This window comes from Callorhinus ursinus, unplaced genomic scaffold (assembly GCF_003265705.2).
Source record: "Callorhinus ursinus isolate GAN/ISIS: 27379988/994484 unplaced genomic scaffold, GSC_fseal_2.0 scaffold65, whole genome shotgun sequence".
NCBI classification, from domain to species: Eukaryota; Metazoa; Chordata; class Mammalia; order Carnivora; family Otariidae; genus Callorhinus; species Callorhinus ursinus.
In genome coordinates, this window is record NW_027397127.1 from 3,323,689 (window position 1) to 3,346,845 (window position 23,157).

The following is a 23,157-nucleotide window of genomic DNA, read 5'->3' on the forward strand; positions in this document are numbered from 1 at the left end:
AAAAAAAAAAAAAAGAAAAAACTGGTGGAGCTACTTTTGGTAGAGTGACCAAGGAAAGCTTCTCTGAGGAAGTGACATTTGAGCTGAGACTCCAGTTATGTTAAAGAGATGGTCATGCAAAGATATGGGGGAAGATCACACCCAGGTAGAGGGAATCTCTAAAACATTTCCCAAATACCCCCTAAATGAACCCAAGAACAGATCTCTAAGCCTCTCAGAATGTATTGCACCCTAAAAACAACATACTTGGGGGGCACCTGGGTGGTTCAGTCAATTGGGCATCTGACTCTTAATTTCGGCTCAGGTCATGATCTCAGGGTTGTGAGATCAAGCCCCGCATCGGGGCTCCGTGCTCAGCAGGGAGTCTGCTTCTCTCTCTCTCTCTCTCTCTCTCTCTCTCTCTCTCTCTCTTTCTTCCTCTGCCCCTCCCCCTGCTCATGCTCTTTCTCTAAAAATAAATAAATCTTTAAAAACATAAAAACAACATATTTTGAGCAATAGAAAAAGGGCATCTAATCTTAAAGTAACATTTCTTATGTTCTGCCCCTCATCTGTGTGCTTGAGAAATGGTTGATTTCTGCAACCCGGAGCCGGCTGCCTTTTATTGCTACCTCACAGACTTCTGAATATGAGGCCAAAGAAACCCTAGACACTGAAAACATATTGCAAAGTTACATATTTGGAGACTAGGAGAGGAAACAATAATTTGTGAAGTCATCTAATATAAAATAATGCAGTGGTTTGAGAAGGTGAGATGGATTTGGATTTTGAATTCTGGCTCAGCACTTAGAGCTGAGTGACCTCTGATCTCTGCTTCCTCAGCCATAACAATAAAGTTTTTATAAGGATAATAATGATCATGTATGGAAAAGTGCTTAACATGTTTATATATAGTAAGTTCTCGGTGATTATTAGTTGACATATCATTTAAAATAATCTACACAATGTGTTAATTCAAGGATCTCTAAGCTCCTCCACTGAGCTTAGCACTCCACTGGGCCCTGTCAGAACCACAAAAGAAGTATGAGAAATGGTAACTTGTTCACATTCACTCGGCTAGCAAATGACAGAGCTGAGATTTCTAACCCAAGCACCATATTCTTAACTACTCATTTACTGCCATTCTGTAATTAGAAAGGTGATAAATCACATGGTCTCAAGATGAAAGAGAAAGTTTGGCAAGGGAAGGAGCCCTGGAAATAACTCTTAGAAAAGCATAGGCTCAGGACACCTGGGTGGCTCAGTCGGTTAAACATCTGCCTTCGGCTCAGGTCATGATCCCGGGGTCCTGGGATCGAGTCCCGTGTAGGACTCCTTGCTCAGCGGTGAGCCTGCTTCTCCCTCTGCCTGCCGCTCCCCCTGCTTGTGCTCGCTCTCTGTCTCTCTGACAAATAAATAAATGAAATCTTTAAAAAAGAAAAAAGAAAAGCATAGGCTCTGTGTAGACTGAGAAGAGAGAGAAGGTATTCCAGGCGGAAGGGGAAAGCCTAAGAGACAGAAGCGGTAACAGACAAATGAGCCCACCTGATTGGTTTGTGTGGGGAAAGAGACCAAAATCATGGGACATCATAGTCTCCCTGTTGGGACGTAAATCTGACAGGCCCCTTATTAAGCAGATCCCTTCACATTTTCTGTCTCTTTTTCTTGCCCTTCCTAGAGTATTAACTAACCTGCTCTTCGACCTCTTTCAGGCTCTTCGAGACCCTCCAGTCTCTCTTCTGGTCTGTCTTCGGCCTTTTAAATCTCTATGTTACCAATGTGAAAGCCAGACATGAGTTCACAGAGTTCGTGGGAGCTACCATGTTTGGGACATACAACGTCATCTCCCTAGTTGTGCTGCTGAACATGCTGATTGCCATGATGAACAACTCCTACCAGCTCATTGCCGTGAGTAGCTTTGCTTGACAAGGTGATTACTTCATTTCAGGAGTGGTCACGTTGGCCTGGAGCCCACTGGAAGCTCAATGAAGCAGTGTGTCGGCATCAAGTATTTTCCATTAGCTCTCCCAGTTGTTAGAGTGAATTATTTCTCTCTAAGGCAACTCGATTTGGACTCTGAGTCCATTGAATCTCAGTAATCTAGAAGAGGACGTTCTAGTTAATAAGACTTTCTGGTAGCCTTAAAACTCTGAATCCATTTTCTTGCCTTAGGAAGGAGAGCTTGGGAAGTATGAGCACAGTTTGGAGTGACAAGTTATAGCCAAATGGATTCAGACAGAGAGTGACTACTTTTTGATACATGAGTAATTACACTCCACTGTGAGACACTCTTTGGTAGAGTCAATCACTGAATCTTTTTTTGACCATCATGCTACCATTTGGATCAGCAATATTACCCTAAACGAGAAATGGTGAAGGTTTAGGACAGGGGATTGGTCCAGGTCCTGCCCTGGTTTTTGATGCCAAAGTAAATATCTAACCTTAGCGTATTTTCTTATGATCTGCCTATCATATTTAGAAATGGAGTATTAGCAAAGGAGTTTTGGGTATCTGAGGTCCTGTTTAGTTGGGTGTCAGTGGATTTGGATGCTTCGTTCATATTAAGATGCTAGATCACCCCCATGGGTCTATCTGTTGCTGAAAGTTTTTGCTATAGCACAGAAGACAGATGAAAAGACCTGACTCTTGTCTTCCTTCATTGATGTTATTTCTCAGATTTTGTCTGCCACTGAGGAATCATTTAGCCTACAGAGAAGCAGCTTAAATTATTGGTTATATAAATAAAAGTATACATATAAATATATACATAAATATACACACATTTTTACACACATAGATATACACACACATATTGTCCATATTTCGAGAATATTCCTGGTGATAGTGACCATCTGTGATCCGTTTCTTTTTTTTTTTTTAAGATTTCATTTATTTATTTGAGAGAGAAAGTAAGTGAGAGAGAGCACATGAGCAGGGTCAGAGGGAGAGGCAAAGGGAGAAGTAGACTCCCCAGCTGAGCAGGGAGCCCGACATGGGGCTCCATCCCAGGATCCTGGGATCATGACCTGAGCCGAAAGCAGATGCTTAACTAAGCGACTAAGCCACTCAGGCGCCCCTCTGTGATCCGTTTCAGTTAAGGACAGACCAAAGAGGAATGGGCTTATGTTGCAGCAGGAGTCTTTTGCGTTATCTATTAGGAGAAATTTCCTAACCATAAATAGCAATGAGATATATTCTCCTAGGTGGGTTTGTAGAATTTCTCTCACTGGACATTTTAAAGAAATCAGAATATAAAAGTATCCATTAGGATGGTTTAGATCTTAGGTACTTAGGTGGAGGCGTAGAGTGAAAAAATATATTAGGAGTTAGAAGACCAGGGACCCTAGTCCCAGTCCTGTCATTTATAACTGTGACCTTGAGTAACTTACTTTCCCTTTGTAGGCCTCAGTTTCTTCATCCAAGAAGTAAGAGGGTTGAAATGGATGGTCTTTATTGAGATATAATTGACATATAGCATTGGGTAAGTTTAAGGTGTACAACGTGATGATTTGATACACAGATATATTGCAAAATGTTTATCATAATAAGGTTAGTGAACACATCCATCACCTCACATAAATGACCATCTTGATGAGAACATTTAAGATAGCAACTTTCTTAGCAACTTTCAAGTATACAATATAATATTGTGAACTGGAGTCACTACGCTGGACATGACATCCCCAGAACTTACTCAACTTCTAACTGTACATTTGTACCCTTTGACAAATATTCCCCATTTCCCCCAACCCTCAGCCCCTGGCAAGCTCCCTTCTACTCTCTGTCTCTCTGTATTTGACTCTTTTAGATTCCACATATAACTGAGATCGGACAATACTGGCCTTCTTCTGCCTGACTTATTTGTCTTAGTATAATGCCCTCCAGTTGCATCCATCCAGGATTGCCTTCTTTCTCATGGTTGAGGAATATTCTGTTGTAGATATACACACCATATTTTCTTTTTCCATTTGTCTGTCAAGGGACAGTTAGGTTGTTTCCATGTCTGGTCTCTTGTGAACAATGCCACAGTGGACGCGGGAGTGCAGATATTTCTTCAAGATGATGGTTGCCTCTTCTTTGGCTATACACCTAGAAGTGGGATCGCTGGAACATAGAGTAGTTCTATTTCTAATTGTTTTGAGGACCCTCCATACTGTTTTCTATAGTGGCTGCACCAGTTTGCATTCCCACCAACAGTGCACCGGGGTTCCCTTTTCTTCACATTTGCACCACACTTGTTACCTCTTATCTTTTTTTTTATTTTCATTTTATTTTTTATTTATTTTTTTATTAACATATAATGTATTATTTGTTTCAGGGGTACAGGTCTATGCTTCATCGGTCTTACACAATTCACGGCACTTACCATAGCACATACCCTCCCCAATGTCCATCACCCAGCCACCCCCTCCCCCCCCCCCCCCCTCCGTTCCAGCAACCCTCAGTTTGTGTCCTGAGATTAAGAGTCTCTTATGGTTTGTCTCCCTCTCTGGTTTTGTCCTGTTTCATTTCTCCCTCCCTTCCCCTATGATCCTCTGTCTTGTTTCTCAAATTCCTCATATCAGTGAGATCATATGATACTTGTCTTTCTCTGATTGACTTATTTCGCTCAGCATAACACCCTCCAGTTCCAACCACGTCATTGCAAATGGCAAGATCTCATTCCTTTTGATGGCTGCATAATATTCCATTGTATGTATTTACCACATCTTCTTTATCCATTCGTCTGTCGATGGACATCTTGGCTCTTTCCATAGTTTGGCTATTGTGGACATTGCTGCTATAAACATCAGGGTGCACGTACCCCTTCAGATCCCTACATTTGTATCTTTGGGGTAAATACCCAGTAGTGCAATTGCTGGGTCGTATGGTAGCTCTATTTTCAACTGTTTGAGGAACCTCCATACTGTTTTCCAGAGTGGCTGCACCAGCTTGCATTCCCACCAACAGCGTAGGAGGGTTCCCCTTTCTCCACATCCCCGCCAACATCTGTCGTTTCCTGACTTGTTCATTTTAGCCATTCTGACTGGTGTGAGGTGGTATCTCATTGAGGTTCTGATTTGCATTTCCCAGAGGCTGAGCGATGTTGAGCACTTTTTCATGTGTCTGTTGGCCATTTGGATGTCTTCTTTGCAGAAATGTCTGTTCATGTCTTCTGCCCATTTCTTGATTGGATTATTTGTTGTTACCTCTTATCTTTTTGATAATAGCTGTTCTCTAACACTTGTGACATGATAGCTCCTGGTAGTTTTGCCTTACATTTCTCTGATGATTCCTGATGCTGAGCAATTTTTCCTGCACCTGTCGGCCATGTCCGATGCAGTGGTCTTTAATATCCCTGCCGGCTCTGACATCCTGTGAGTCTGGATGTCTAGATGAACAAGGCTAAGCTTGCAAGGTCTCTTCTAGCTCTGAAATGTTGTCCATCTGCTGCTTTTGAAATGGAATATCACTCAATTTTATACTTCTCTCTCTCAATAGTTCGAACCCAACCAGGCCAAGAATTCTGGAATGATCTATGCTCACTCCAAGTCTGTCTGTATAAAGGGGACAGACCTAAAATCTCAGGGGGTTATTTTTCCACCGCTAGGCCTAGCATCCCCTTACCTTGCCAAAGATGGCAATATTCATGCTGAGGCACTTGTCATTTTCTCCCTGAGTGTCTTGCAGCTGATTGCTCCTAATGGCAGTGGAAAACAAAGAGATTTTCTTGTCACCTAATACAGGGCTGTGGTGTCTCCGACTGAGCTCAGTGACATTTGGTAGGAAGGATGGAAATAATCTTCTGTTTATGTGTCTTTATCATTTGGAACTGGATCCAGTGAGGTCCTGATATTGGGCAACCAGATTCCAAAACTATCTGGATCTGTCTGAGCAGTAAAGACCAGCGAGTAGATTTGATTCCACTCGCCACATCTCCACTTCTGTAAGTCAATGTAGTTTTTAGAAGGGCCCTGACGTGGAGGAAAGGTCATAGGAAGGGAAGCCACTGAGGATAAATCTCTCCTACTTCAAAAGGTATCAACAGGCTGACTCAGTCTAAGTGGAGACTCAGTTGTTGACATGCTTTACTGGGAATATGTTTAGTGTACATCCTAAGACAGGGCTCAGGAACACCAGGTAAGAGCAGTCCCTTGAAAGGTCAAGCTCTTTCTCGATGCTCTGCCCAGGATGCAGAGCTGCTGGTGGAGTAGAGATATGGCTCTTGAGAAATTCATATTTCTGTGCCAGAGGAGGCTCCACTGCGGTCATAGATAGTCAGCTTCAAGATATGGGGAAGCAAGGATCACTCCAGGCGTGTGCTCTGTGGTCCCAGCCAGCATCATCAGGTGAAGCTGGCCATATTTTATATTATTATTATTTGTGATTAGCATCGATTTCCCTTCTCCCTTTACCCTTTTCTCTCTCTCAAGCTGCTTATTTCTCTCTGTGACACTTCTTTCAACACATCCACCTTGTCACTGCTGCTCCTCATGTGTATGCTCCCAGTTCCATCAAGTGAAGCTGCCCTTGATACCATTTTCATCAAATTTACCCTTATGAAAATATGAGGTGGGAGAGACAGACCAGCCCCACAACATTCATTTACCTTAGGATCTATTCCTACGTCCGACTCACCTACAAGGGGCATCTCTTTTGCCTGAGACGGGTCCTCACAAAACATGGGGCTTATACTGATCTGTGTGATATAGCCTCGTGCAGCAAGTTACTAAGAACCCTGCTTCTCTGGCTACTGTGGAGTGTTCACTCTAAAGCTGAGATTAAGTAAATAGCACTTGCCTCACTGAGCCACATCTGCTGCAAGGCTTGGGGAGAGCCCAAATACACAGAATTGATTATCTCCCCTGGGGTGGCAGCATTTGGAGGCTCAGATAATGGATGAAGTCTCCAACTGCAAAAGACAGCTATGCCCATGAAGACATTCATCAAAACAATCCCAGCACTGCAAAAACAGTAAACAAGGCCGGAAGGGGCCACCGCACACCCGGGAATGCCAAGGGAGGGGGGGAGGTGGTCTTCCTGCCCACCCCCAGTCACCCAAGACCAACCTCAGACCTCCAAAGCACAGAGAAGAAGACAGCTCGCACACTACACCCATGATTCGTAACCCACTAACAAGGCAGATAACCAACTGCTATGCACTGATACGGCACCCAGTTGTGAAGACATTGAAATATTTCCATACCAGTTGGTAAATAGCTGCCACTCCAGCTGTTCCCTCTGGGATGCCCCTAGATCACCTCACAATTCAGCGGGTGAAAGGTGATGCCTGCAACAGCAGGTATTTTGCACGCCTCTGTTCCAGTGCTATTGCTGGCGTACATTCAGATTGGTTAGTTTCTTTGTTTTTAATTAATTATTTATTGATTGGAGAAAGAGAGAGAGTGTGTGTGTGCACAAGCAGGGCGGGGGAGAGGCAGAAGCAGGCTCCCCGCTGGGCAAGGAGCCCGACATGGGACCCAATCCCAGGACCCTGGGATCATGACCCGAGCCGAAGGCAGATGCTTAACAGACTGAGCCACCCAGGCGTCCCTGATTGGTCGGTTTATTAAACAGTCTGAATGTCATCGTGGCAGGCAGAATCCTAAAATGCTCCCCTAAGATTTCCCACCCTAATCGTCAGGACTGTGAATATGATTAGATGGCACGTTTGTGATTACATTGCATACGTAGCAAAAGAGATTTTACAGATGTAATTAAGGTTACTAATCAGGGAGATTATCCAGATGGGCCTAATCTAATCACATACGTCCTGTAAAAGCAGAGTTTTCTCCAGCTGGTAACGAAAGAAGATGTCAGAGATTCGAAGCATGAGGAGGGTTTACTGGGCCGTTGCTGGCTCTGGTAACACCACTCACCACCTCTTCCAGTTGTCCCTCCAACTCTAGGGATAAGAGGGGCTCCCTGTTGTTGCTCAGTTGAAAATTCTCTGAGCTGTCTCACTGTCCTGTTTGGCTTCTTATCTCTTCCATCATCAACATACTAATCCCTGTTTTAAATTTGCTGCTTGAAAGACCTAGAGTGATTTCCATTTGTCTGGCTGTACCCCCAACCCATCCGTATGTCTCTGATTAGGTTTTTGTGGCATTGGTTTATTAAGGACAGATGGGGCTGAGACTTGAAGGTCAAATATGGAAAGACAGAAAAGGGGGGATAGCTTTCAGATCTCATTTCTGGCAGGGAAATAGTTTGCACATCAGCAAGGATCAGCCTGGTGTTGTTTGAAGGCAACAAGGGTATAGGAGATGGCCTCATTCTTTTCTGCCTCCTCTTTGATTTCCCATGGAAATATCTTCAAATGGGGGGCACCTGGGTGGCTCAGTCGGTTAAGTGTCTGCCTTCAGCCTAGGTCATGATCCCGGGGTCCTGGGATCGAGCCCCAGATCGGGCTCTCAGCTCAGCGGGGAGCCTGCTTCTCCCTCTCCTTCGTGCCGCTCCCCCTGCTTGTGCTCTCTCTCTCTCAAATAAATAAATAACATCTTTTAAAAGAAAAGTAAAAGAAAATATCTTCAAATGGGAATAATGCCCTCCCTGTGCCGATAGGGAACATGCCCCAGCAATGAAGAGAAGCATGTAGGGGAATCATATCTCTAGGAGCTGGCTGAGTTCAGAGCCTGCCTTTAGAAAAATAATTTTAAAAGATGAGGCCTGCTCTTATGGCTTGTCACATCCCCATTCTGTGTCTTTATACTGCTGTCCACCTGGCTCAGCGTAGCACCCTGGGCTAACTGCCTTGCCTTACGTGGACCTTACCTTGGACAAGCCCTTTGCCTCCACCTCTAGGCCCGAGCTAAGCTCTTTCTCAGTCCCCTAAGGCTTAGAGAAGTCAGTAATAAGCATGCAGTGCCTATCTAGCGTACAGACAGCCTTTATTCATCTGATAGGCATTCAACTGTTTTCAGTCTATTATCATTATAACTCCCATCAATAACTACCATTTATGGAGCACTTATTATATGCCAGACACAATACAAAGCACTTTTCATACATATCTTCTCATTAAATTTTTACAACAACCTTGTGAGGCAGGTACTATTATTAATTCAATTTGATAGGCGAGGAAACTGAGGCACAGAGCTCAAAGTGACTTACCCAAGGGCACTGGCAGGTGTATCTAATCCAAAGTAATCACAATACTATACCCACCCCTTTCCCTGCCTGCATTCCAACTCCCCAGACCTGGATGCACACCCCCCACCCCACCCTACACCCAACCTTGGACTCCCTCAGCTTTATCCTACTTGATTCACTGACTCGAACTGTCCCCTGACTTCTAACCAGAGGACTATCCTCTAAGGAGTCTTTCCCTTGGTTCTAGAGATTAAGTGTCTTCCATTTCCCTGAGATTCCCTGCCCCCTCCCCCCCAACACACACACACACACACACACACACACACACACAGACGCTGGCTCTCTTTTTCTCCTTCAGTGTGCCTGTGCGCACTTCAGGCTTCCAGTTTCTTCTTAGCTCTGCCCTGAATACTGCCAGCCTCCTCAATGAACATTCACACAACCCACCTGAGATAATCACACCCACAAAGGGTAAAAAGTTCAGCTCTCTCAAGTTCATTTGCATGACAAGAATTCCTCATATTCAACTTACACATCCTGCCTTGGGATCAGCCTCTCATGCTGTCGCTTCCCAGAGAGCTCTTGCGGGGCCAAAAGGCTCTCTTGAAAGTATATCCTCACAAGCGACTGGACTTCAGGGAAGTCTCTAGAAGAGGAGCATTCTCTCTGCGGACGCTGCAGGGGGCACCAAAGGCTGACTTTTCAGATCTCTGCATCTTGCCTGGGCCTGGCCTTCCCCCTGCTGGTCTAACACAGAAATGGATTCCTCGGTCTCTCTGCGTCAAGGCCCACTCATGGTTTTGTCAGCCAGTGGTCCGAGAGCCCGCATCTGCTGAGGACGGAGCTCTTCACCTCAAAATGCCGAAGGTATCCTTTGGTAGGTCTCTGCTGAGCGGCAGTCTCTGCTTCTGGCAGCAGCAACAGCCTTTGATGCCTGGTACCTGGTAATGATCTTGGTCACGGACAAAGACGAGGTCGGGGGAGTTGGAGGATGGGAAGAAGGCAATGAAGGGAAGTGGGGTTTCCTTCCCCCATGCTAAAAGGCAACCAGACAGGGCAGATGGCCGTACTGCCCCTCTGCATCCCAGATTCTCCTGTCCTGGATGTTCAGCAGGAACATCAGTAGTTGTCATGGTGACTCTTCTCTTGGGTGACTCAAACCAAACAAGACCAAGTATGCAAGAGACAGGAAGGGTTTAATGCCCCAAGAATCCCTCTGTCCGTCTACTGGCTGACGTCCTGGACTCTTTCACCCATTCACTTAATAATAAATATCTCTTGGATGGATAAATATATTTATATTTAACAAATATTTATTGAGAGACTACACCGTACTATACTATTCTTGTTACTGGGGACACATTAGGTGACAGGTGAACAGGACAGACAGACCTCTGTCCTCATGGGGTCTACAATCACGGGACAGTTTCAAATTTCTCTTTGCATTTCCTTTCTTCCTTGAAGACTGCCTTTAACTTTTTCTGGGTCATGGATTGCTTTGATCATCTGTTAAACATGGACAAGAGAAATGCACATATGAGCAGACGTGATCAAATGCAGCATAAAATCTCAGAGGATTCACAAACCTCCTCCCGCTGTCATCCAGAAATAGCTCACCTTAAGACCTGTCGCCAGTTAGCATGCAAATATGTGTTAAGCTGTTAGGAGGTCACTTGTGACTCAGTGTAAATGAATCTGATCCCTTACTGAGATCAGGTTTGCATAGGGAGCCAAGCGAGTGAGACAGACCATGAGGGAATTGTACCTGAAGACTGCGGAAGGGACACCAACAAGGAAAAGAGATTAGAGGCACTGAAGGAAAATGTCACCATCATCGCAGCTTTGCAAAGGATCATCAGGTCTGTGCAACAGTCCCCGAAGCCAAAGGTGCCTTCAGCCACTCTGTAAAATAACAACCACCAATGGACAATCTGTGTCCATAAAAATGACCGTGTTTGTATTTCCAATGATTTCAGAGCTGAGACTCGGGAAGAACTGTTCCTTGTGGAAGACCTGACCTCCCTATGGACTGGTCTCTGAATGTTCTCTTCATTGGCTACAAATCATATTTGTGGACGAGTCAAAGGCTCATGGCCAAAAGGTCGTTGTTGGGAAATGGGGTTCTTCTTGGCTTCTGCTTGTTCCCATTATCATTGTTCTGGGCACCAGGAGTCAGTTGACTAGAAAGCTAAGTGGTACAAATGAGCTTTGATTTCTGAGCAGTTGAGGTTTAGAAACTAAATGTGAGCTCGGAGTGATTAATATTAATAAGGCCTCTCTCTTCCTGTGGTCATTGGAGCCCCAGGTTGTAGCCCAAATCCATGTGAGAGACAGCACAGGCCAGGAGGTGTCCTTGAGCTACAACACAGAAGTCACAATACCCAGAAGGAGCATCGGAGGTAACAACCTGCTGCGCTACTCTGCCTTTCCCTCGAGGCCTGAGAGCAAAGTTACATTACATCAGCTGTCAAAGTAAATTTGTTTTTGTTTGAAAGAGAAAAACAGAGGAGATCTAAGAGTAAAACTGAAGAGAAAGGGTCATTGTATTTCTTTCTTATCCTCCTGTCTTCTGTCACAGGATTCTGCTCTTTCCTCTGTTCTCGTTCCCAGTTTCCTCTGGGGATTTGGCCTTCTAGAGAAGTACCTGGGCCTATAAAATTGTGAGCTCATCACAAAAGCTTTATGACAAATATATTTATCTCAAAGCTGCCCTTACTAAATGTGGCATATCTGGACGCTCCCATAGTTAAGAAAGTGTTCTAGATCCCCTCATTCATTAGAAAATCAACATTATTAAAGAAGGTTTGAACTATTAGAATTAGAATCCTCTCAACTAACTCCACCAAAATTCCTATTGACCTTGCCCTAAAGATTCCTGGGGGTACAAAGAAGTTTCTAGCCCCCAATAAATCTTCTAGGAGATTTTGCTACAGGGATTTTTCTCTTAATACCTCATTGCATACATTTCATACAAGAAAACTAATGCAAGATACTTGATGCTGGAGTCCCTCCATCCTTAAGCAGGATACGGGTGTCTGACACATAGGTGGCTCTCACGTAAGATCTACTGAATAAATGAGTAAATTCATGAATTCCCAATGCATGTGACAAAATATTTTAAAGTCTGAAGACGGAGCAATGGACAAAGCTGACCAAAGCTGAACTCCTTGGCCTCTAGTTCAGGGGTTGGTCAAATTTTTTCTACAAACAGGAAAACAGTGAATATTTTAGGCTTTGTGGGCTATAAGACCTCTGTCACCACTATCCAATTCTGATATTATAACACAAAGGAAGCCGTAGAAATACATAAGCAAATGGGCATGACTGTATGCCAATAAAACTTTATTTATGGGCATGGAAATTTGAAATTCATATAATTTTTGTGTAAAAACTGTTACTCTTCTTTTGATGTCTTCTCAATCACTTAGAAATGTAACAACCCCTCTTAGATCTCAGGCTGTTCAAAACCAAGTGGCAGGCAAGACTAGGCCTGCAGGCCATCGTTTGCCTACTGCTGTTCTAGTTGTTTCCATATGTATCTCTTTTTTACCTTTGTAGACGGAGGCTCCCTGAAGACAGGGGCTCTGCTTTAGGTTTTCTTTATATTCCCCTGCTGCTTAGTAACATGTGGGACACATCATAGGTACTCAACACATACTTTTTCACTGATTGACAGGGAGAAGCTTGAGGAAATCCCTGATCTTTGGTTTGTCGACTGTGTTAAAAAATGCATAATGCGGATTTATATCCATCGCAAGTGTTTGGTCTTTGGAGATTACATTTCTATGGCAATGGGTGGAAGCATTATCTGACTGAAAAGAGATCTGCCTACATGATGGATTTCATAATTATAGTAACATAGCACTTTATACTTCCCAAAGCACATTTGCAGATATTGTCTTATTTGATCCTCCTCAGGACTTTTGAGTGTAGGCAATATTATCTGTGGGTTACGGATGAGGAAACAGGCTTCCAAAGTTTGAGACTTGACCGGGCCTACATGGTAAGTTTGTTCATTCATTAATTCATTCTTTCTACAAGGACTTGAGAGGCTGCCGCATGCAAGCAATTAGGTCAAGGTGAATGCAGGGCCAGTGATTCCTCAGGTGATGTTAAGAAGCAATCCAGAAAATAGAAGTGTGCCCTGGAGGGGCACCTGGGTGGCTCAGTGGGTTAAGCATCTGCCTTTGGCTCAGGTCATGATCCCGGAGTCCTGAGATAGAGCCCCATGTCCAGCTTCCTGCTCAGCAGGGGGCCTGCTTCTCCCTCTGCTCCTCCCCACCCCACTCATTCTCTCTCTCTCAAATAAATAAATAACATCTTTATTTTTTTAAGATTTATTTATTTGAGACAGTGACAGAGATAGCAAGAAAGAGTACAAGCGGGGAGGAGAGGGAGAAGCAGGCTCCCCGCTGAGCAGGGAGCCCGATGTGTGGCTCGATCCCAGGACACTGGGATCACGACCTGAGCCAAAGGCAGATGCCCAACCGACTGAGCCACCCAGGCACCCCTAAATAACATCTTTAAAAAAAAAAAAAAAGAAGTGTGGTCTAGAGAGTTCAAAGTACAGTCCCGATAAGTGAGGCAGATGGGGACAGACAAGTAGATTTTCCCATGCCCACGTGATCAGGCACACCTCTCTCTTCTGCCCAGGCTCAGAAATGGAAGGCCTGACTGAATTAGTCCTGGTTATTTCTGAAAACTGCAGGGTGAACTCAGCCAACCACAGCTCTCACCACCATCTGATGGCTTCTGTCCTCTGAAAGGAAAAGGTGCCTGTACTCCCCAAATGAAAGATACAGGCAAGCAGAACAATCTGTGTCTCCTTTCAATTTACATTTCTGGAGACCCCCAGAAAAGGGGACAGACAGTTCAGTGAGCTTCAGGACCACCACGTGTGCTGTGAATGGTGCTGCCAGAATTGTGCAGCGTACAACCTACACGGCCAAATGCAAGAGGCCTGCAAAGGTCTCTTCAGAAGCAGAAAAAGCTGAAGGAAACAAGTGGAAAAGAAACCTGGGCCGACAGAAGCCTGGCCAAGTGTGCAGTGGAATCTGTTTTCATAAATCTCAGAGTCTGCTCAGCAGGCTCTGTCTCTGCACTTTTTGCAGGTACCTTTTCTGACACACAGGAGTAAACTTGCTGCTTGTTGCAAAATCCCACTCGTGGAGCACTTCCCAAAGAGACAGTACACCTTAGCACCTTAGTAGTTAAGAGCTTGTGTCCTAAGGGTGCCTGGGTGTCTCAGTCGGTTAAGCATCTGGGATCCTGGGGGTGGGATGCTTCCACCATTGCCATAGAAATGTAGCTCGAGACAAGCGGCAAGTTCTGGCTGTCTGATGTCCCTTTCCCAGGGGCAAGCTAAAGGTGAAACACTTGGCATTTTATTTCCTGGCCCACTGTGTTTGAAAATGGCCAGAAGGCACTTGCGTAGAGAAGACTGTGGCTCCAGAAAGCACTAAGAGAGCCCCGGTGCCATGACAGCCAGCACCCCCTTGTCAGGACGTAGGGAGGGACAATTCTTCCAGCAACGGGGCTCAGTAGGATCTGAGAGTCCAGTTAGAGCTTATTTTCTTTGAGGACCACTGGAGATATCACAAGTTCTTTTTTGCAGTGATAAACGGGATGCCTAGAGAAAGTAACATGGTTTGTTTCCATATGATCTACATGGTTTAGATTACCCAAAGGCTTGTAAGGTGCTATTCCTCAACCAAAACTTACCTACACTGGAGTGTCTGGGTGGCTCAGTTGGTTGAGCATCTGACTCTTGATCTCAGCTGGGTAACCAGTAAAAGGGTAACACACACCAAGCCCCTGAGTGGTCAGAGCAGTAATTCCAACCATTTAGCAATCGCAGAGCGGGATTCGCAGCTGTTTCCCACCTGGGGAGGGGGTGAGGGAGGGGCGAGGAGGGACAGACACAACGGCCGCCCACTAGACAACTGCGTATGTTCAGTCGGGAGAAGGACCTGTTTGTAACACCCAACGAGGGGGCTCTTGCAGTCTGAGAAGGGTTAACTGGACTATTGAGGGGGCATCAGTACTAGGGTGCGAGGGATGCTGGGGACGACTGGGTGGGGAGTTGGCACTGGAGGAAGGACTGGCTTTTGTACCCTGACGTTTTGCAGCTGAGCTTGTGCCCTTGAACTGAGGTTGCTACGAAGGCTCTGAAGTAGATAAACCAATCTCAAAGTCACTCGCAGCAGGCCCCAGAATGATGGGAACAGGACATTCTGTTACGGAACCTGGACTGGATCGCCCGACGGAAGAACCAAGCGACACCCGGAGATCTTGGAGGATAGGAGGTTTATTTAACACTGGCGGGCTCAGAGGAGAGTGGTCTCCAAAAGTCTGAGCCCCGAGCACAAAGGGGGCAATTTATACACATCTACTTCCGCATACTGGGCACTTTTCGATGCGTGCGTGAAGCAGGGCAGGGAGAGGAACCAGGACTGGTGCGCGCAGGAAGCAGAGCAGGGAGACGAACCTGGAAGAGCCCTGGGGCAGGGGCTGGGACTCTCTCACTGGCTCGGTAGGCCATCTTAGGACACAGATTTTCCTTAAGCATAACCAGCCAGCCACCTTGGGGAAGAGAGGAGGACTGCTGATTCTTTAGAGCTGGGGAACTGACGCCCCGCTAGACCACCACACACGCGCAGTAAGCCCGGAGGTCAGGGCGTGGAGGGGAATGGCGATACTCACTGCGGGGACGTTCTCTACTTCAGGGCTTCCAAGAGACCTGGACTACTTCCATATTCTGAAGATTCCTGTATATTTTTTTTAACTGAATTCAAACAAAAATGGAGTTACAAAAACCATGATATATTTTAAATGCTCACATCTTTTTAAAATGGCATTTTTAGCCCTGAGGCAAAACCATAATACAATGTATAGCATTGGGTGCGGTCCAGAAATCTGCATTTTTAACAAATGCCCCATATGCACACCAACCTTTGAGAAGCGTGCCCTGAATTCTACCCGGTGAAGAAAGCACTCCAAGTGGGGTCAGCGTCCCTCGAAATGCCAGGGAAGTGAATTCTCTCGCTTCAGTTTGGGGTGTGTTGCCTTCCCCTCATAGGGAAACAGAGTGGGGCTTCTGCCCAAATGAAGCAAGCAGCTACTAGTTAATGTGAAAAAAATGCCAAAATATCCCTTACCCAAAACACCCTCCAACCAGCCTGCCACTGGGCCCAAGACTCCTAGGAGTAGCTTTTCTCCTTAAAGGTTATTATTAGCTCTTCTCTGCTATGTCTATGCCTGCCGCTCTCCCTTTGCATTATGTTATAAAGCTTTCCAATTTGCTAAGGCAAGATGGTTGCTGGCAGGAGATCGAAGAGCGTGCATAAGAATTTGTCAAAAGCTGGTAAGAAATGGGCCTCATGGTTTGATTGCAAGGCAAATAACCTTGAGCTTGGATTTGTTGAGAAATGTGAAACTGAACAGACATGTGCCTTTGACCTCGCTGTGGCCATGTGTTCAGGATCTGAGCTAGTCAACAACATTTGAGGGTGTGTTCTACAGCCACAGAGCATTACACTGGGACAGTGAAAGGAGATAAATAGAAGCCCTGGCCTGCTCTACAGGACCTGACAATCTCAAAGGCAATGCATGACACACGCGTGAACTAGAACACATATGTAAATCTATGTGTCATTAGAAGCACATTATGGGGGCGCCTAGGTGGCTCAGTTGGTTAAGCATCTGCCTTCGGCTCAGGTCACGATCCCGGGATCCTGGGATAGAGTCCCGCATCGGGCTCGCTGCTCAGTGGAGAGTCTGCTTCTCCCGTCTCCCTCTGCCCCTCCCCTGTGCTTGTGCATGCGCTCACTCGCTCTCCCTCACTCACTCTCGTTCTCAAATAAATAAATAACATCTTTAAAAAAAATTAAAAAGTAAATAAATAAAAGCACACTATGGTAGCACAAAAGTCCTGAAAATGTTGGGAAGTCTGGAACAGGAAGAACCACAAAGGACCCTCCCAGGGGCTGACTTTGGAGAATGTTCAAGAGTAATAGCTGAGCAGAAAGGGTAGGGCAGAGAGCAGGAGAACACAGCACCACCAAACACTGAAAATAAGCAAGGAAAAGAATGTCTGACTTGCCCATCACACAAGGTGAAAGGCCAGCCCTGTGCAGATGCATGAAAACCTTTTGGGCATCATACATTCAGGGAAGTTGTAGACAAATACAACTACACCAGCCACAGCTATAATCTTGCAATTCAAATTAGATCAAGGGTTGAAAATAAAACAGATTTCTAGACGCCAAATCATCCATTTGTCCCTGTTGTTCACTGCTACAATCCCAACACCTAGCGTCTATATATATTTGATGAGCGAGTGAATGTATGAACGAATGTTTACTAATCCCTTTACAGCTCACACAGTTTAATCCTGCCAGGTGCTCTCTTATTTCCAGATCTTCAGGTTTCAGGCATTAATTCTGTATGCTAATCATGTGCTGTGTGATATTCCCACCACCACTTTTGGACAGTCATCTCTCTCTACCCAGCACCTAGCACAATGCCTGGAATATAGTAGCTCGTTGCTCAACATGGGAACCAAAGGATGGAGGTTAGGTGGACTATGAATTAATACATGATAAATGAATGGAAAAGCACTACTGAGACAGTAATTTGCAGTAACTTCTCTGTTAAATTAGTACATAGAAATTCCCAACCTGAGCTCACCTGACTACTAGGGGCAGGAAATGGTAGCAGTGGGGGTCCTTGAGCTGTTTTCAAATTGCTTAGCCAAAATCGTATCCTCCATCTAAATGGACTAGGGGCAAGGAGGGACACCAGAAAGCCTCCTGAGCTCACAAAGATGTCTATGGTTTATCACTTGGCCCACTGTATGACTCTATTCTTTGTTGAGATCAAATGCCTTTTTTCCCTCAGCATTTTAAACAACTGTTGTTTTTTTAAAAAGGGACATCACTTCTTAGTGTTTAAAACACAAACAAAAAGCTTAACTCACATAGGGATTAAAAGAAAGAAAAGAGCATTTCTAGATACCAGGATATCTAGGCGAGTTTGAAAATGTGAGTCAGTTCATCTTAAATACTTATTGAATAGCTACTTCATTTCAAGAACTACAGAAACATTCTGCGGTTGAAAGACTGGCTATTTGGAGCCATCAGAGGGTAAAATGAAAATTCAAGGTTTGTTTCTGGTGTTATGGGCTCAGAAATGTAGTGGAAAGAACCCCTGTCCTCCTCTGCATGGCAGTTTGCCTATAGCACCATTGTCTCTCAAGGCAGTGATAGTTACTATACCGATAATTGTGTGCATGTGTGTATATATATATATATATATATATATGCATGTATATATATATATATATATGCAATTTATATATTGAAGCTGTCTTAGTCCTGGGTCTCATCAAGGACATTCAGGCACTTTACCAGCATACTCTCTAATGAATTTGGAGGAAAAAAAAATCTATATATCCTTTTATATGTTTCTGAGTTGACATCTAAATATGTCATCCTAAGTTAGCCATTGCAAATGATGTAATTTCTAGAATAGGATAAATATTGACATTTAAAATAAAACTACCTAATCACTCATTTAAATGTATCCAATGAAATCTGAATAGCATAGCAATTTGTGACTGATAACCATGTATTTAAAAATTAAATGGCAGGGCACCTGGGTGGCTCAGTCTGTTAAGCATCTTGCCTTTGGCTCAGGTCATGATCTCAGAGTCCTGGGATCAAGACCAGCATTGGGATCCCCAGCAAGGAGCCTGCTTCTCCCACTCCTGCTCCCCACTGCTTGTGCTCTCTCTCTGTCAAATAAATAAATAAATAAATAAATAAATTTTTTTAAAAATTAAAATTAAATGGCTAAAATCTTCTTTAAAGGCAGAAAGTTTACATCATTCCTTTTCTCCTTGCATTCTTATTTCCATTCACATCCCCACAGGATTTTACCCTAATGCTATAAAATTTCTGTTTTAAATATTTTATTACTATTGATCACGCTATAAGAGTTCTTCATAACAAAAATATAAATTAAATTTTAATTTTTTATTTCCTGTGGCCAGAAGGCAATAAATGTTAAAGCATTTCCTTTGAATTTAGTTATGATTCCATGATTAGCAGTACAAAACAGCTCAAAAGAACACAAATATAATACAAATTTTGATAAATAACTAAGACATAAAAATACATTTTTATTGGAAATGAATTGCTTATATAGGTGAATAGAGTTTTTCATCTAACTAGTTATTATATCCACAGAATATTAAGTAATATTCAGGAACAAAATTCAGCATCAACTATATTTTTATATTTTCATAAAATTAAGTTTTAAGAAATCTTTTCATATCAGTAAGTATATGTGAATGGACAGTTTTATTATGCCACTGTCATTCAATTTTCTAGAACTCTGAGTTACATGCCAAAAAGTCATGTAATGATTTTTTGTAAAATAATATTTCAATAATCTATCATCTGACAACTTGATTAGGTTTGCCTTATCTTTTATCAAAAGCAAGGAATTATAAACCACGTGACTTAGAAAAGGATTTGTTACTCAAGATTACAGTCATTCATTTTCTCAATTTCTGGGAAGTAATACTGTGTGGTAAGAAGCCTCTGAGACGGAGCCCACTGATCCCCACTTCCAGGCATTTGAACCCTTATACAATCTTCTTCCCTTGACTGTGGGCTAGGGACGCAGTCCTAGCATATGGGACATGGCAGAAGTGATGTCAGTTCAGAGAGTAGGGTACATGAAGACGATAGCTCTTCTCATTCACCACCACTGAGTGAAGCCTGCTGCCATGTTATGAGCCGTCCTATGGAGTGGCCCATGTGGCAAGGAACTGAGGAAGGTCTTCAGCCAATAGCCAGCAAGGGACTAAGATCTTCAGTCCAACAGTGATAAATTCCACTTCACTGAAATTAATACAGCTTGCTCTATGAAAGAAACCATTGAGTGTATGAAAAGACAAGATGCAGCTGGGGAAAAAACATTTGCAAGTCACATTCCTGACAAAGAGGTTGTATCCAGATTATAGGCATACCTCATGGGTTGTTTTTTTTTTTTTTAAGATTTTATTTATTTGACAGAGAGAGAGAGAGAGAGAGAGCACAAGAAGGGGGAGCAGCAGAGGGAGAGGGAGAAGCAGGCTCCCCGCTGAGCAGGGAGCCCAATGTGGGGCTCCATCCCAGGACCCTGGGATCATGACCTGAGCCAAAGGCTTAACCAACTGAGCCACCCAGGTGCCCCAGGCAAACCTCATTTTATTGTGCTTCGCAGGTACTGTGGTTTGTTTGGGTTTTTTTTGTTTTTTGGGTTTTTTTTTTTTTTTTACAAATTGAAGGTTTGTGGCAACCCTGCGACGAGCAAGTCCATCAGCACCATTTTTCCAACAGCATTTGCTCACTTTTTGTCTCTCTCGCATTTTGGTAGATCTTACAATATTTCAAACATATTCATTATTATTACATTTGTTATGGTGATCTGTGATCAGTGATTATGACTTGCTGAAAGCTCAGATGGTGGTTACCATTTTTTGGCAATAAAGTACTTTCTAACTGGGGTGGCTGGGTGGTTCAGTTGGTTAAGCATCTGACTCTTGATTTCGGCTCAAGTCATGATCTCAGGGTCCTGGGATCAAGCCCCACATCGGGCTCCACACCCAGCTCAGAGTCTGCTTGAGAATTCTCTCTCTCCTTCTCCCTCTGCCCTTCCCCACACATACTCTCTCTCTCTAAAATAAATAAATCTTTAAAGTACTTTCTAATTAAAGTGTGCACATTGTTTTTTGAACATAACGCTATTGCACACTCAGCAGATGACAGTATAGTGTAAACGTCTTTTATATGCACTATGAAACCAAAAAATTCATTTGACTTGCTTTATTGTGATATTTGCTGTGTGATGGTCTGGAACCAAGACCGCACTATCTCTGAGGTATATATATATATATATATATAAATTCACCTGTAAGAAAACAATGCAATAAAAATGGGCAAAGGATCTGAACAGCCACCTCACCACAGAGGATATATCAATATAACACATATGAAAAGATGCTCAACATGAGTAGCTATTTGGGAAATGCATCTTAAAACCATAATGAGCTCCAACTACTTGTCTATTAGAATGCCTAAACTTTAAAAACCTGACACATGGCACTGGGTGATGCAGGGAAGTATTGAATCACTGTATCGCACACCTGAAACTAATGTAACACTGCATGTTACCTAACTGGAATTAAATGTTCCACTAAAATGGAACATGGACGAATCTCAAAGCCAATCTCAAAAAGGTATCTACTGTATGAGTCCACGTATCTGGTATCTTGGAAGAGGCAAACTAAAGCATTGGAGAACGGAGGGGCGCCTGGGTGGCTCAGTCGGTTAAGTGTCTGCCTTCAGCTCGGGTCGTGATCCCGGCATCCAGGATCGAGCCCCGAGTTGGACTCCCTGCTCAGCAGGGAGCCTGCTTCTCCTTCTCCCTCTGCCCCTCCACCCTTGCTTGTGCTCTCTCTCTGTGTGTCAAATAAATAAATAAATAAAATCTTTAAAAAAAAAAGTGCTGGAGAATGGAGCAGTGGTTGCCAGGGGATAGGGGTTGGGGAGAGATTGATTACAGAGGGGCAACACTAGGGAATTTGGGGGAAGTGGTGGGACTGTTGTGTATCCTGACCGTGGTGGTTACAGCAGTCCATTCAGGTCTTAAAATTCCTAGAAAAGTGTGTGTGTGTGTGTGTGTGTGTGTGTGTGTGTGTGTGTGTATCTGGATTATGATGGTGGTTACACAGATATATACACTTGTCAAAACTCATGGAAAACTTAAAATGTGTGAATTTTACGCTATGGAAATCATACCTCAATGATGTGGAATTTTTTTAAAAAAAAAGCCTCGGGGCGCCTGGGTGGCTCATCAGTCGAACATCCGACTCTTAGTTTTGGCTCAGGTCGTGATCTCAGGGGTCCTGGGATGAAGCACCCTGTCGGGCTCCACACTCAGCAGGGAGTCTGCTTGGGGGTTCTCTCCCTCTACCCCTCCTCTCTCTCTCTCTGAAATAAATAAATAAGTCTTAAAGAAGAAAAGCCTGCCCACATCAATTCCACTCCTTAAAAATAACCACTGTTGACAGTTTGGTATGTACCTGTCTAGAACATGTAAGCATGTCATATAAAGGGTTCTTCGGGTGCATAAATGGCATCGTGGTGCACAATAGATGCTTTATGTTGCTTTTTTCACTTCCAGGTCTTGGAGCTCTTACAGATATATGGATAAGCGCATATACACACATATATGTTCTATATATAAAATGGTGATAGATCTACTATATTTGTAATAGCTATATTGCAAGCCATTTTGTGGACATAGCATCATTTACTCAAGCAGGCTCCCACTGTTGGATATTTAGGTCATTGCTAGTTGTTTCGCTATGACAAGCTACGGTGCTAACAGTGAACGACCCTGTGCATACATCTTTTTGCAAGTATGATGATCAGATAAATCTCTAAAAGTAGGATTACTGGGTCCTGGGGTACGTGTAATTTGAATTTTTTAAAAATATTTTATTTATTTATTTGACAGAGAGAGACACAGCGAGAGAGGGACCACAAGCAGGGGGAGTGGGAGAGGGAGAAGCAGGCCTCCCGCGGAGCAGGGAGCCCGATGCGGGGCTCGATCCCAGGACCCTGGGATCATGACCTGAGCCGAAGGCAGACGCTTAACGACTGAGCCACCCAGGCGCCCCTGAATTTTTATACCTACTGACAGATTGCCCTCTATAGAAGCAAGCCGAACTTTTAGAATGAGGCATGCGTGCATTTTGCAGTTTCCTATTCCGAATTCCTGAACTTCTCTCTTTCACAGGATCATGCCGATATTGAGTGGAAGTTTGCAAGGACAAAACTCTGGATGAGTTACTTTGATGAAGGCGGCACCTTGCCACCTCCTTTCAACATCATCCCCAGTCCCAAGTCATTTCTCTACCTTGGTAACTGGTTCAACAACACCTTCTGCCCCAAAAGAGACCCTGATGGTAGACGGAGAAGGCACAACTTGAGAAGCTTCACAGTAAGGCTTTCTAAAATTCCATTTTTTTTTTAGGTGCTCAGTAAATATTAT

At 43.9% G+C, this 23,157-nt stretch overlaps 1 protein-coding gene across 1 annotated transcript in view; it reads left to right on the forward strand.

The window, feature by feature from the left end:
* Positions 1 to 23,157, forward strand: part of TRPC5 (transient receptor potential cation channel subfamily C member 5) — a 255,909-nt gene that overhangs the window by 227,570 nt on the left and 5,182 nt on the right. Inside the window, exons 8-9 of the mRNA XM_025853732.2 lie at positions 1,692 to 1,887; positions 22,903 to 23,106. Coding sequence (XP_025709517.1) covers positions 1,692 to 1,887; positions 22,903 to 23,106 — 400 coding nt within the window. The remainder of the gene's footprint in view (positions 1 to 1,691; positions 1,888 to 22,902; positions 23,107 to 23,157) is intronic.